At 40.3% G+C, this 15,801-nt stretch overlaps 1 protein-coding gene across 1 annotated transcript in view; it reads right to left on the bottom strand.

Moving 5' to 3' along the window:
- Positions 1–15,801, bottom strand: part of wnt3 (wingless-type MMTV integration site family, member 3) — a 39,365-nt gene that overhangs the window by 10,481 nt on the left and 13,083 nt on the right. The window contains exon 2 of the mRNA XM_015962660.3: positions 3,146–3,387. Within this exon, the coding sequence (XP_015818146.1) occupies positions 3,146–3,387 (242 nt within the window). The remainder of the gene's footprint in view (positions 1–3,145; positions 3,388–15,801) is intronic.

Below are 15,801 nucleotides of genomic sequence, written 5' to 3'. Positions count from 1 at the left end.
AAAACTGATAGAGGGCTTGAAGTTGAGCTGTAAATGAAGGGACGGCTCTACACGAAGAGCTAAACGTATTCAGATCTTCAGACACTAAACATCGCACAAAAATCAGTAGAAAAAAGGCTGGCAAATATCTGGATTTTTGTTTTCAGGAGTCACTTTTCACCATTTTAAAACAATATATAACAACTACACAACTACACAATGACTTTACTTTTTTATGTTCTTTGTTTTCTAGTGGTTTTTTTTGTCTTTCTAGTTGTTGAGTTTAATTTCTTTAGTGCTGCAGATCTTGAAATGCTGTTGTCATTTTTTATGCGCCATGTAAATGGTGATGGATGCTAGTTAGGGTGCTATAGACCAGCGGTACTCAATAAGCAACCCCCTCTTTGTAGCCCCCATACTACCAGCACCCCCCCCCCCCCACCCATTTTCTTCCAAAAAACACATTTATCATGGAAAATAATAAAAATATTTCGTCAACAAAATACAAAAAATAATTACATAAAAACACCACAATAAATACTCCAAAGTGTGAAAAAAACATCCATCTGTTTTCTATCTGGTGTTTGCTTTTAGGAATTACGTGCCTAAAACAAGCCATTTCAAAAAGTCTCCATTTGTGACATCACAATTAGCATTGAACCACCTCTTACATGGTGGAGAGCAGCTGCTGCTAAAGAAGCAGTGGCTGTTCTCTGAGCGCCTCCCACATATCAGAGCTTCTCATCTTATTGACCCTTTGCACGTGACGTCACACCACTCATGTGACCGCCCCCTTCGCCATGATGGATGGCAAAAAGACTGTTTACACCCGTAGAAACTCCAGTGAAGCCAGTTTGTAGCCTTTTATCGCTTTTATTTAGTCGATTTGACAGTAAAATGGTTTTAGCTTGCTGTGTGGTTGGCTGCACTAAAAGACAAGGACGTAAACTCAACTTGTTTTTTCTTTTTAATAACTTTGATGGAGACTGAGGACGGAGATGAATTGCAGCGATCAATCAAGCAGACCAGCAGGCCTCAGATTTGCAGCGAACATGTTTTTACCGGGTAAGATTAATGTTAATTTATTTCACGAGGAAGACAGGGACAGGAATAAATGTGATGTGTTTATACAAGTTATTGATAATCCTGATGGATGGGTATTTCACCACGGAGACTGCCCTCCGTCCACTGTAGTGTAAAGCAAGACAATTATTAACAATATTAAAGCTCCGATGTATGATTACGTGTTAAAATTACATTATTTATTTATATGAGCGTCGGCGTTCAGAGATCTTCTCATTCTGGTGTGAGAGCAGCAGCTGAACCTGGTAACACCACCAGCAACAGAAGCTGGTAGGGATCCGGACTTTTTAAAAATCAGCTTTGGTGTAAAGTGAAATGCTGTTTACAACATAAAGTTATAAATCCAGAGGGGTGAATTTAGGCAAAGTCAACAACATGTTTACATCGGTGAACAGCTGCAGAGAGAACGTAAGCTAACGTTGGTAAGCTAGTTAACATACCGCTCTCTATGAGCCCCCGCTAGATGCGCTACTTCTGATAACTGAACTGGGTATGAAATAGTTGAAGAAATGCCGGAGGAGTTTTGTTTTTGTTTTGATCGCAAAAACAATTTCAGGCTCTATTTTTCCCTTTGTTTAGTAATCGTGTCGCTCACTGTTTACATGCTTGGTGGACCCACGTGATTAGGTGACGTCGGTGAAAAAGGTTAATAGCAGCCTAAGTGGGGGATGAGTGGGCGTGGTCAGCTCCAGCTTGTTTTCTTAAAGTGACAGAGCCCTGAAACGGCCCAGGGGTCTCATTTATCAAACATTGCGTGGAATCCTTACTAAAACTGCACTTGAGCTCAGCAAAAAAAAAAAAAAAAAGTACTTACGCCAAGTAGGTTTGTGATCTATCAAACATGGAGTACGCACAACTGCACACAGTCTCCGCTTCATAAATCGGAGACTAACACGAATGTTTCTCAGCTGCATTTTAGTCACATCCCGCCCTCACCACGCCCACTTACTGCCATAAATTGTCAATCCAAAGTGCCTTGTGGATCTCATGCATATACATAAGCCGGCTTTTGCAGCGCTCCGCCAATGACATGGCGACCATAGATCAAGGCAGATCAAGGATGCTCAATTTCACAGAAGCAGAAATTGAGGTACCTGTGGGTGAGGTGGAGAAATGAAAGGAAGTGCTTTTGCAAAACAAATAAGAGAAAATCCACAGAGTGGCACAGTGTGGCTGAAGCCGTCAATGTTGTGAATTCTTCAGAGATCTGTGGCGGATATAAAAAAAATGGTCCAATCGGGATTCGATCCCCAGACTCCCAGGCGAAAGACGCGCGCTAACCAATCAGCCAAACAGAGATCTCCCCTGTACAAGTAGCCGGGGCGCGTGATCAGGGTCACAGTGACAGGACACACACTGTCACAGACACATGACATTCTGTCTCAGTCTGTCCCCCTGCTGATATTCTGCATTCCGTATTCTGCGCTTCAGGCTGTGTGTGTGTGAGTGTACGCGCATTTGTGTGTACGCTTGCGTGTGGGGGGTCTTGTTCTGTGTGAAAATGAAGCAGTACAAGTGATAATGCTGCAGGATTTCATAATTTTATCCTCAGCAGCAGCACTGCAGGTGCTCTCCATGTCCAAAATGTGCGTAAGCCAGGTCCTTAGTCAACTTAAAGTTGCACACATTTTTCTGCTAAGTTTTCTTTCCTAAATCCCAAAGTTTGCGTGGAAAGTTGCTTACACAGTTTTCCGACCCTGTTTTGTGCGTAAGCAAGCTTGATAAATGAGGCCCCAGGTTCTTTCAGTCTTGAATGAAAGAACTTCATAAATATCATTGCGAGCAGCTGTAAATTTTATAATTGTTTCCCAGAGATGTTAGTGGTAAACAACAAGAAACAAAATATAATCTTAATAATGCTGTTTAACATGTCAAATGCTTGTGCCAACCAAAGCCAAAAGGGCTGGGGCAGAGCACAAGGGCACAGATATTCAGATGTGGTGATCTGGTTTATCATGGTTGATCTTCATTGACAAGCCTAAAAAATGTTGTTGCAGCTAAACGTTAAATATGTGGAAGGGTTTAGGATTGTGGTTTCAAATGAAACCTAAGGGGAAATGAAGCATATGCTAAACAAATCTACCTTTATCTAGTACTGGTCCAAAGATAGCCAGGTTGTCCTTGATGGTGGTGCAGTTCCATCTGCGCCCTCTAAACTGGTGCTGACATTCCTGGATCCCCAGTTTGACGCCTTCAGCGACACTGGGCATAATCTCAATGTAGTTTCGACAGAATCTCAGTTGTTTGGGTACCAATCCGGGGATGGAACCACAGAGAATGGGTTGGGATCCCAGAGAGGAGTACTGCTGCCCCAGGGCCAGGGACCTGAGTCACAAGGAGGAGAGGCTTCGTTACAGCAGACCATTTCTGGCTTCACTGCAAATACTTAAATATGCTGGATTAAGGTTAAGGTAGCTGTGATGTAGGATGTATAAATTCTAAAATATACAACATCAAGAAAATGTATGACTTGCAACAACAAATCTGTCTTGTTGTGATTATCTGATCTCATGTGCCTCTGTAGGAGCTGGTAACTGAGTCTCATTCTGCTACGAAGGAAAATGAAAACTTAGATCCTCATTGCTAATTATGTGTTTGGAAAAAAAGGGATCAGCTTGTTTGATTCATTCAAGAATCAGTTTAATACCAAGAATTCTGGATAAAGTTGACAAGATGTAGGGAAAAAGATAAAAAGAGTAAATTTTGTTTAAATCTTCAGTGACCTTTAACTTAAGCATCCCCATCAAACTTCTATTTGTACGTAAAACATTTAATGCAAAAGTCCAGTCCAATTCAGTTCAGTCCAGTTGTTGCACATCTCAGCTGCTCGACGTAAACCATTCAAAGTGCTGACATATCACACAAGATCTTAAAATTTGGTGTTAAAATCACACAAGGTAATTTGTCTATCTCCAAATCTGTTGAGTTGTCAAGGAAACGAGGAATAAAATTACTTTAATTTGGAGTTTTTTTTTTGTCAATTATCCTTTGTGACTCACTAAACCAGTTAGCATTTGGCTGAAAGTTAGACATGCAAAGAAAAAACAGTCTTATTTAATCCTCCACTGCAAATTAAAGGGGGCATATTTAGACTATTTTTAAGTTATAGTAGTTTTGTGGTCGATTATTGTCAATTTATAAATCCCTCTCACATAAAACAATTTCAGCAGTTTCCTTGACCGTTTCGGTACCTTCGAGAATGAGCCATTACAGGGCTCTGCCACTTTGAGAGAAACAGCTGGAGCTGGCCACACCTACCCACCCCACTCAGGCTTCTATAAGCTGAGAAGCTCCAATATCTGGAAGAGGGTCAAAGTGGAGCTGCTGCTCCTCCAGCAGCAGCTCTCTCTTGCATGTGAGAGGTGGTTCGATGCTAATTTCCTCATTAATTACATCACAAACGGGGACTATATAAAACTGCTTGTTTCAGGCCCAAAATTTCTAAAACCAAACACTGATAAAAAAAACAGTGAGACAGTTTGTTTTTTCATGCTTGGAGTGTTTATAGAGGCAGCAGAGACCCACAATGGCATAACAAAAGGATGCAAAAGGTTAATTTTCTTAATATGTCCCCTTTAAATGTCCTTATGCTAGTCTGAAGTTAAAGAAAGTTGGATTATAATAATCATGATGATGTTGATAGTAATATTAATAATAATAATGATAATTATTAATAACTTATTGATCCCCTTGGCGAAACAGTTCTCTACATTTGACCCATTGGTAAGGAGCAGCGGGCTGCAATCTGTATCACACCCAGGGGACAACTTGAGGGTCCTTGCTGCTAAATCTTTTCTTCATTGTATGAGCTTATTACAAATTAAGTACTGTTGTACTATATGGTCATTTGCTGGTATCACTGCCCTTAAACCTTTAGAACAGCTATATAAAAAGGTAATTGAGTTTTTTTTTTGGCGAAAAACTAAACAAAACCCTGTTCATCTCCTTATTGTCCAATTTAAGGAAAATATAACCTTTTGAGTTTAGAAAACTTCCAAAGTTTTAAATATGCTTGCATTGTATATAACAGTGTTTCACAACCCTGGTCCTGAGGGCATACTGTCATACATGTTTTCAATGTCTCTGCTTCAGCACAGCTGCTTCACACTGGCTCTTCAGGAGGACTGCTGCAGATGCCTGTTAAGCACTCATGTATTTAAGTCAGGTGTGTGGCAGCAGGGAAACACTGGTGTTTAAAAGGGCAACATGGAAAACATGCAGGACAGTGTGCCCTGAGGACCAGGGTTGGGAAACACTGGTTTATAAATCTTTTCATGGCTTGGCCCCTCCCCCTTTAGAGGAATTTACTAAACAAAAATAAATAAATAAATAATCAGCACTATTGCGACCAGATCAGCCATTAGAGGAGACTGAGGTTCCTTTTAGAACAACCACCATGGGACAAAATTCCATCGTTTTGATAGGGTGTTCAACCTGGAAGTGTATTCCGATTTTAATTCGAATAACATAAAACATTAAATAAAACAGAGGGCAATAAAGAAAATCAACGGCACCAAACAGAGATCCACAAGGGAAACCCAAAATTAAACACCAATTTTTTCACCTGAATGTATTTTAAGTACATTTTTACTCTGAAGCACACTACAAATAAGTTAGTAAAAAATCTGTTTCAGTTCAGTCTGTATTGATGATAGAAAAACACTTGACATTAATGAAGATGTGAGATTTTTCAAACATTGTGCAAATTCTAAAAATGACCTCCAACTATAGTGAAATCAGGACTAAATCCAGAAACACATAATTGGAACCTCCTTGAAGGAGGATTAAAATACAAACCTGGAATTTTCAAGACACATACAAAGCATCTGTATGTTGAGACCGTAAAATGTAAATTACAATCTCGCTTTATGAACAGGCAGACAGACATCCATTTTAAAAGTCTAGCTCCTTGTAGTGAAATGCAGAAATACAAGCTGTTAGCACAAACTTTACAAACATGTTTCCCTGTTATCACAGACAAATCTGTTCATCTAACAGATAAAAACCTGACTGATTGGTTTTGGAAAAGCCCCCTTCCTGCAGATTAAACCATATAAAGCACCTGTCTCTGCTGTCTCATGGTTTTTCTGTGGTTTTCTGTTTGAGCTGATGTTGCAACAACAACCATGCATGCTGCTGACTTGTTTTTGTGTTTAGCTGGTAACAGACACAAATGTCACATCTACAGTATGAGCAAGATGTGCTTAAATGGGAATGATCGCTGTATGAGACGGACAAGATGATGCCTGAAACTATTACAGTTTCATTCAGGCAATTAATTTTAATTGCTTTGAAGTTCTCGAAATAAAAGAGACAGAAAACTTGTTTGCCACCCACGTGTTTTAACATGCTCAAACAGAACTGTGCAGGTTCTTCCTGAAGCTCAATCATCGAACGAGTCACTCTCAGATTTCTTTCATGTGCATTTTGAGTTAAAATTGCGTAAACATGATGCTACGACCATGCTTATCAGAGGTTGGGTCAGGGTCGTCTGGAGTCTCCATACCAGGGGATCAGACCAGAGCGGTACTCTGGAAGACCTCAGGATTCGACTCAGACCAATCACAGTTCAACATACAAGTTTAGCCAGCCCAATACACAGATTATATCAAGATAATCCCATCTAGGTAGGTTAAATATGTGACGTCCAGCAATGGTCAGTTTTAGGTACTGTTTGACCATTCAACATCTGGTCAAAAAGGAGACACGAGACTGCATGTGTCCCCTTTAAATCAGCCTGCCTTCATCCCACCAGCTGGAGCTCAGAGCCTGCAGCTCTGAACACAGATAACGAAATGTCAATAATAATGTTCTCTCCTCGAGGTCCAGTCTTTCAGGATTCTTCATGCCTCCATATAAGGAACACTCACAGCCCGGATTAGTTGCTAAATCAAAGAATGATTTCCTAAATCAAATATGACCTTCTACAACTTATAAGCTAGATAATCATTAAATAAATGTTTGTTTATTGCTACTTATAATAATTATAATATAATGACATGTTTCATTAATCTGTGCTCAATGATTGAGGTTTGAAATGAATGTTATGTTATGATTACAGTGATTGAATTATGTTTCAGCATGTTTATATGACAAGGTCATCACCACTTGCAATCACACAAGAACAAATTGAGGTTAAGTTAAACTCATGACACATAAATAGTCCTCTACCCCAGATCACAGCATCCGGTATCAAGGAAGGTGTGTTTCTGAGATTCTTGGTAATACTCCTCAAACTTTTCAACCTCTGGTTGGCTACACAAATCATAACATGAGAACATCAAAACCAGATTACTCTGGTGATTCCTCAGTTCTAGAGAAAGCTTCAGACCGACCATCTGAAGCAAAACACTCTTTAATCCATCTAAGCTTTTGACACGTTGTCAAAACCTTTTTTGCACCTGCAAAGCTGATACAGCAAACAGTTCCTGCAGAACAAGCTGATCTTGTTCCGACTCCTTAAAGAGTCCCAGACGCGCGGTTAGGGTCCATCCATCTGTCGTGAACCGAGACATCTCTGGACTGAAGCGTTGGTGCCACGGTATTCTACAGCCCTTGGTGCCAGAGGTCATCCAACCTCTCTGACCTTCGGATCCATCAAGAGGGTCTCCGAAAATGGGTGAAGTAGACACACAGATGGCGTCTGATGTGCTTTTGATGATAATCAACTTCATAGCTTCATGCAAACATGCCTAACGCAAACCAAATTATTTTACATCCAGAACCCAGCTCTCCTAGATGCGGAAGTGCTGACTAACATCGCATTCACACATAGGTTCATACATCATATCTAGTTCCATACATCACAGTAAATGTTTAGTTAACTTGTCATGTTTTAATTGTTGGTAAAATAAATTCTTACTTTTATAAACCTGACTTTTTCTGAATGAAAACCAAGTGTGTACAATCCCCTAATAAATAAAGAATCCTAGAATCTTCTGATTAAACACCGTAAAGACCAAGCAGGGTTGATTTTCTATATTTAGATAGAGTATCCCAGCTCATTGGTCATAGGTAGAGGTGGTGTGTGTTGAGCTCTTGAAGCACTCAATTTCCCAAACCCTACAAATACCAGTATGTCACTGAGCTACAGCTGTTGGCGACACACAAAAGTGACTAAATCCTAACGTTTTCAGTTGAAACTAAACTGATACATAGAACACTTTTTCCAGAGGTTTCCTATCTGACTACGTCATGTGGGTCATGATATAATGTAACAGAAAATAATACAAATTTCATATTCATGTTTAAGTCCCAAAGGGCCTTAATTGTCTAATTGTATTCTGATCATGCAGCCCTTCCAGAAACTAACCTGAGTTTGCTGCTGCTACTCTAGTTTTGCTATTCTGTTAGGAGGTGGGTGGAGTTTTGACTTTCTGACTTCACAAAAGTAAACCTCTCATAAAGCATCTCTCAGGATTAAGAGCGAGAAATAGTCTGCATTTATTCCTATTTTTAAATTTTTAAATTGCAAAAATACTTTAGTTAAAACAAATGTTCAGTTTCTATCACCAACCTTTGAGTTGGTTCGGTTTAACTCTGCAGCATGAATATGAGATTTATCATCAAAGTTGCGTCTTTAACATCTTAAACCAGATCCACCCTCTCTGTAAACCAAACAGAATAAAATTAAAACTTTGTGTGATATTAAGTTATTCAAGTATGCAAGATATCAACAAAATCATAAAAACCGGAGGTTAGATCAATTTTTAGACAAAAAATATTTGACATTGTTTTAAGTATACATTTCGTTTTAGATGTGAAAAGGTCTGCATTTAACCTAGATCAAATCATTTAAAAACTTGATAAAAACCCTCCTGCTGTCCTATCGGGTGACCCCCTCCAGGACAGGGATGGTTGAGCAGTGTTTATGGCTTATTCCTTAGAATCCATGCGGCAGGGGTGAGGTGTTGCTCACTCCTCCAAAAAAAAAAAAAAGATATAAATGAATAAACATGGCCCCCATTAGAAATATGGGTGTGTTGAAAATAAAGAAAATAAATAACAAACATAACATTTCTGCCAAAACTCTGAATAGAGGGCTTGCTGCAGCATAATTAGTCAAGAAACAGAAAAAGCCAAAGAAAACTCGAAAAAGCACACACAGTGTCAATTGGACCCCATTGGGATTGCAAGGGGCAACATTTGGACCAAGACCTTGGAAATGCTTACAGAATAACTCGCCACATCTGGATTAGTGAAGGAACTGGGGTCCCATCAGGAAGGCATTATGGGCTGGCTCTTACATTGTGACATAAGACAGAATACTATGAAAATGGACTGATTGTGAATGATTTAAAGGTTGACTATGGAACACGAACACCAAAGTGACATCTAGTGTGTGGAGGTTGTAGTTGCAACACAAGAACAAGGTTTCCAGCTGTTGGGATACCAGGTTCACTGCCAATATGTGAAATGTTTCATTTGGGTCCATTTGTTGTAGACTTCACCTAAACTCACTCTGGTTTTAGATTTTTTATGGTCGCTCCTTTTCTGAGAAGGATAGCGACATCTTCTGGGCTCAGATCAGCTGCTTGACTTGCCGAGTCCGCCATTTTCCACAGAGCCAGCCTTGCTGTGCCGAGGGCACTTTTTAGCAACTCTCGACTGTGCCCTCAAATAGCTGGTAGATGTAAACATAAACCCAGTATCAGGTCTATCAAAATAAAAATTAGAATATTTTTTATTTGAAATATAACTTTTAAAGGAAATACTGTACCTTCATTCCGCACACCTCTAAACGCCCCGTGGAGGTACAAACTATAAGTCTTTAATAAATTGTTCCATATTCATTGAATCACCTGAAGGAACTGGTAAACTCCATGAAACTGCAGTGTTTCCCAACCCTGGTCCTCAGGGCACACTGACCTAAATGTTTTCCATGTCTCTGCTTCAGCACATCTGATGTACTGTATTTTCCGGACTATAAGTCACACTTTTTTTCATAGTCTGGCTGGTCCTGCGACTTATACTCCGGAGTGACTTATGTACCAAATTATGTATACCGTGCTGCTGTGGACCGGCTCCGGACCAGGAATAAGCTCCTCTGCCCCGCCATCACCTGCTAGAGACCGTGGCGCTGCTGCGGGCTGGCTCTGGTCCAGGTTTAAGCTCCTCTGCCCTGCCATCACCTGCTGCAGCCTGTGGCGGGGTGCTGCCGGCCGGCTCCGGCCCAGGAATGAGCTCTCCCCGCCCGCTGGGAGGGTTTCAAACACCGTCATCCTCTGCTGGAGACCGTGGTGTGCTGCTGCGCCCTGGTTGTTTATTCTGTTATTGTTTCCGGTACTTGTCTTGCAATGGGAAACGCTTGGTCTCAGATTTTGTAAGAAAAATAATAAAATTCGCCCCCAAAAGGTGACTTATAGTCCAGTGCGACTTATATATGTTTTTTATTCTTCATTATACATTTTATGGCTGGTGCGACTTATACTCCGGAGCAACTTATACCCTGGAAAATACGATACATTGCCTCCTCAGGAGGACATCAAGTGCTGCAGATGCCTGTTAATCACTCATTCATTTAAATCAGGTGTGTGGCAGCGGGGAAACAATGCTGTTGGAAATGGCAACATAGAAAACATGCAGGACAGAGGGGTACTGAGGACCAGGGTTGAGAAACACTGCAGTAGACCATAACATTCTACTTATGGGGCTTGAATTGTGGGCAGGAGTGAAAGGGGTCCCACTTGACTGGTTCTGGTCTTACCTGTCAGACAGACATTTTAGTGTCCACATTGAAGACTGCTCCTCTCCATCTGTGCCGCTACCCTGCGAGGTCTCTCTACTGTAGGTTCAATCCTGGGAAGACTCCTCTTCTCAATTTACTTGTTATCACAGGGAATGATTTTAGCAAAACTTGGAATGAGTTACCACCTCTATGCAGATGCCTGTCAGATGAATTTGGCTTTAAATAAAGGTGGAAAGCTAATTCAATCTTGTTTAATTTTTTTTGTTTAGATATTTCTTGTTCTTCCAGTTGGTGTTTCTATGTAAATGAATTATAAGAATTGTTTTGATTTGCCTTGTTTGTGTGTTACTCTGTCTGCGACAGCCTTAAATTAAATTGCACTGTGATATTTTAATGCTAATAAATAAATAAATAAACCAGATTTCTTTCACCTACTCATAGACTGTCTCTCTAAAGACAAAAGTTGAGACAGAGCCTGTCGTACATGGATAGGGAGTGCATTCCAGAGTTCGGAGGCAACGAATAAGAGCTCCCAAGATTTGTAATACATCTTCGAGATACACAGGCCTAAGGTGTTATCAGTTCAGAGATAAGAGGGAGTTTGCCCATTCAAGGCTTTATACACAAAAATTAATACCTTCAACTGAATCCAATACTGAACAGGTAACCAGTGTAAACGGCGAGGATGTGACAGCGACTGGAGGTGCATGTGAGGAATCTAGCTACGGCATTCTGTACTCTCTGAAGACGCTCAATGGAATAGACCTTAACACCAATGAGCGCTGAGTTAGCATAGTTCAATCCTGAGGTGATAAAAGCGTGGATAATAAGACTCCAGATGAGGTCTCTTATCTACGGACTTTAAACAAGTGATGCGGCACAGTTGAAAGAAAAAGGACTTGACTGTAGCATTAAGTTGTGAAGTCTAGCAAAGTTTAGCAAGGGGAGAGAGGTGTCATCAGGCGAAAGCTTGAGATTTACTGGAATTAAAATAGTAGTGCCAGTCTTGTTTTTGTTAAGGCATAGAAAGTTGGCCAAAAGCCTATTTTTATCACTTAGCTTTTGGTCAGTGACCTGGTTTTATTATCTTTTAGAATGATTGCTATTTGTGTTTTATTCTGTGGTGCTTTCCCTCCTTTTATTTTTTACATATTTGTATCGTGTTTTATGTTTCATTCACAGCTTATTGTCTTTCCACTATTGTTGTGAATCTTTTAACACATTTTTTATTTCATCTTTTGGTTGTTAAGTTTTGTCTTTTTATAATGGAGCTTCCCTGTACTTTACTATACAGCGGTCATGCTGTTTTTAAATGTGCTTTATAAATAAACATGGTATGGCATATTCAACCTTTTATGTCACAATCAGGCTCCCATACACAAGAGTTGAAAACCTTTCTGAACATTTCAAAACAAATAGTAAACTCTTGCGAGCACTGCTAACCCAAATCAACTCATATGTGCACCTTCTTCCTGTACCAAAACCTTGCTAGCCCCAACTTTATGGCCTCAGATCTAAGAGGTGAGCGATGCTACAAGACATGAAGTTTTTCTGCAAGAGTTACAGTTGGTTTAAATATGATGATCAAAGTTAGACTGACAAACAATTCTTAGGAAGCTCTGCCTCACAGGTAAACAAACATGTCTACAGTCACAGAATTACAATTACTGAGTTTGTCATTTGATTTTTATTCATGATTGTGTCTTGAGTTTACTTAATCAGAGGAAGCCTCATGAGCTCATCTGCCAGTTCAGATCTGACCAACATCACCAAGTTCAAATGTTGCTGACTTCACTCCGTCTGGCGACTAAGCACCTTAATTACACCGTCTGCTAGTTTTTGTTTCTGCCCATTAATCTCTTGTTTGTGGGAAGGACTGGAGTGGATGCTGCTTTTGCACGACAAAACCATAAAACGTCTCCTGATCAAGAGAGATGTCACAGCCTTTTTCTACTTTCATCACTTTGATGATGCTGACTCAGTCAGTGAATTTCACATTTCTGATGGCATCAATTAAACAGCCACAAAAGACTTTGCGGTGGTCAAAGCATGTTTAAACAACACACCTCTGCCAGTCTATTTGTCTTCATTAGTAATGGATGTGCCTTGCTAGATCTAGAAGAACAGATGAGATGAAAGAGACCTTCCTTTTTTCTAGCTAGGTGCTAATGAGAGTCTTAACCCTATTTATAAGGTGCTTTGTGCAAACAGAAACACACGCAGACTCATGTATGTAGACCACATGTATGCCATGCTGATCCTGCCTGCCTCGCCTCACTTCTCAGAAGCCATGAGCGACGTGTCTCAACTGAGTGGAAGAGAAGCGGAGACCTCCAGAGAGGCAGCGCGGCGGGGCAGGGGCCGAGACAAGCTGAGCAGCAGCAGCAGGGTTTGGAAGGTGGATGCCCAGACACGTTGGAAAGGGGCCTCTCCTGGGCTGGAGGCAGGGTGGTTACAACTCTGTTGGGAGTCTGAACTGGGCTGATGTGAAAGTACGAAGGCCCAGTGGAAACCACAGACACGAGGCAGAGGAAACAAAGGGATTCCACCACACACCTCGCTGAAGCAGAATCATGCAATTACAAGACCGTCAACAAAACCATCTGACTTGCATGTAACCATCTACTCGTGTGTGTGTGTGTGTGTGGGGGGGGGGGGGGGGGGGGTCTGATTTTTTTTTTGTATACAAGCAAACAAGTTGATTTAAAAGCATCTCAATGACTAGAGGAGCTTTCTTTATGACAAAAGCAACAGGTGATCTGAACATGACCTCTGACCTCACTGCCAGGAAATGTTCATGATCAGGTTCCACATGCAGTGTTGAGCTACTGACTGTTCACCTCATCAAACACAAGTTCTGTAATCCAGAATTTTCCCTTTCCATGAATTATGTACTGTCATATAATATTGGCATTGTGTCAGATTTTTCATTTTTGTTAGCCTGCCACCCCGTCCCGTAGAGTCTCATGCAATTTGATTTGAGTGCTGCTCAGCTTTACCCAATAGTGTTAAACACCCACTTACGTACAGATTTCAATCGCAGAGCGTGTGTTCGTTTGCAAAAGAACCTAGATTCCTAGGCAACATTTTTTAGATCGATCTATCTATCTATCTATCTATCTATCTATCTATCTATCTATCTATCTATCTATCTATCTATCTATCTATCTATCTATCTATCTATCTATCGATCTATCTATCTATCTATCTATCTATCTGTCTGTCTGTCTGTCTGTCTGTCTGTCTGTCTGTCTGTCTGTCTGTCTGTCTGTCTGTCTATCTATCTATCTATCTATTTATCTATCTATCTATCTATCTATCTATCTATCTATCTATCTATCTATCTATCTATCTATCTATCTATCTATCTATCTATCTATCTATCTGTCTGTCTGTCTGTCTGTCTGTCTGTCTGTCTGTCTGTCTGTCTATTATCTATCTATCCATCTATCTATCTATCTATCTATCTATCTATCTATCTATCTATCTATCTATCTATCTATCTATCATCTATCTATCTATCTATCTATCTATCTATCTATCTATCTATCTATCTATCTATCTATCTATCTATCTATCTATCTATCTATATCTATCTATCTATCTATCTATCTATCTCGGAAGTAGCCATCAGAAGATGGGTACATTGTGGTTATAAAGGGGTGGACATGGTCAGCAACAATACACAGGTAGGCTGTAGCATTTTGATGATCAATTAGCACACAATGTGTGCCAAGAAAATGTCCCCCACACCATTACACCACCAGCCTGAACCATTGATACAAGGCAGGATGCATCCATACTTTCATTTTGTTGACACCAAATTTTGACCCCTCCATCTGAATGTTGCAGCAGAAATTGAGAAATTTTTCCAATCTTCTCTTGTCCCGTTTTGGTGAGCCTGTGTGAATTGTAGCCTCAGTTTCCTGTTCTTAGCTGACAGGAGCGACACCTGGTCTGGTCTTCTGCTGCCGTAGCTCATCTGCCTCATGGTTTTATGTGTTGTGCGTTCAGAGATGCTCTTCTGCATACCTTGGTTGTAACAAGTTATTTGATTTACTGTTGCCTTTCTATTAGCTCAAACCAGTCTGGCCGTTCTCCTCTGACCTCTGGCACCAACAAGGCATTTTCAACCACAGAACTGCTGCTCACTGGTTGTTTTCCCTTTTTCGGATCATTCTCTGTAAACCATAGAGATGGTTGTGCTTGACAATTCCAGAAGTTCAGCAGTTTCTGAAATACTCAGACCAGCTTGTCTGGCACTAACACCATGTCAACTTAAAAGTAACTTATATCATCTTTCTTCCCCATTAGAGAAGCTTAGGAGCTGCTAAAATGATCTAACTATTGAACATTTTAGTGTCTAATAAAAGTTAGAGGCAAACCAGTGGGAACCATAATGCCATCACCTTGTGACACAGACAGTGAAGGGTGAAGGACATGCCTGCTAGTGAAGCAGCCATAGACATTGGGTGTTTCTCAATGTCAAGACATTGCAGTGCGAGGCCAGGCTCCTTGCTTACGAGGACACTGTCCTTCCTTCATCAAAGAAAACAGTTAAATGGAACAGACTTACATCACGTGACCGTGATGGTCACGTCACGTGACATGTGAGGTAACGTTATATTTTTATTACATTATGTTTTTAGTTTCAGTATAAAAAGGCTTGTACTTTTTTAATTGTGTATATATTGGTTAAATTAAATATGTATGCCAGTTACTACCTGATAGCTACCAAAGCTGCAATTACTAAGCAATTAACCAACCATAGATAACTGCTTTGGATATGAAAAATATATATATTTTAGATATCAGCCCGATAGCTACAATTAGTTGACTTACATTTAAACTTGAAATTTGCCCATGAAGTAGCTGCTGGCTTCTGATCCGCCACCCTTTTGAAAATACCGCTCTGTATTCTGGGAAATTTTTGATCAAAGCTAAGCTACAAGGCACCTCCAGTGTATCCTTTCTCAGATAGCTAAACAGCTAACAAACGAAGAACAGACACTGCGGTAGAACATGAACATTGGAACACGTCTTGGTGGTTC

The sequence above is a fragment of the Nothobranchius furzeri genome, chromosome 16 (assembly GCF_043380555.1).
Source record: "Nothobranchius furzeri strain GRZ-AD chromosome 16, NfurGRZ-RIMD1, whole genome shotgun sequence".
NCBI classification, from domain to species: domain Eukaryota; kingdom Metazoa; phylum Chordata; class Actinopteri; order Cyprinodontiformes; family Nothobranchiidae; genus Nothobranchius; species Nothobranchius furzeri.
This window is presented reverse-complemented; position numbering and strand designations above follow the sequence as displayed.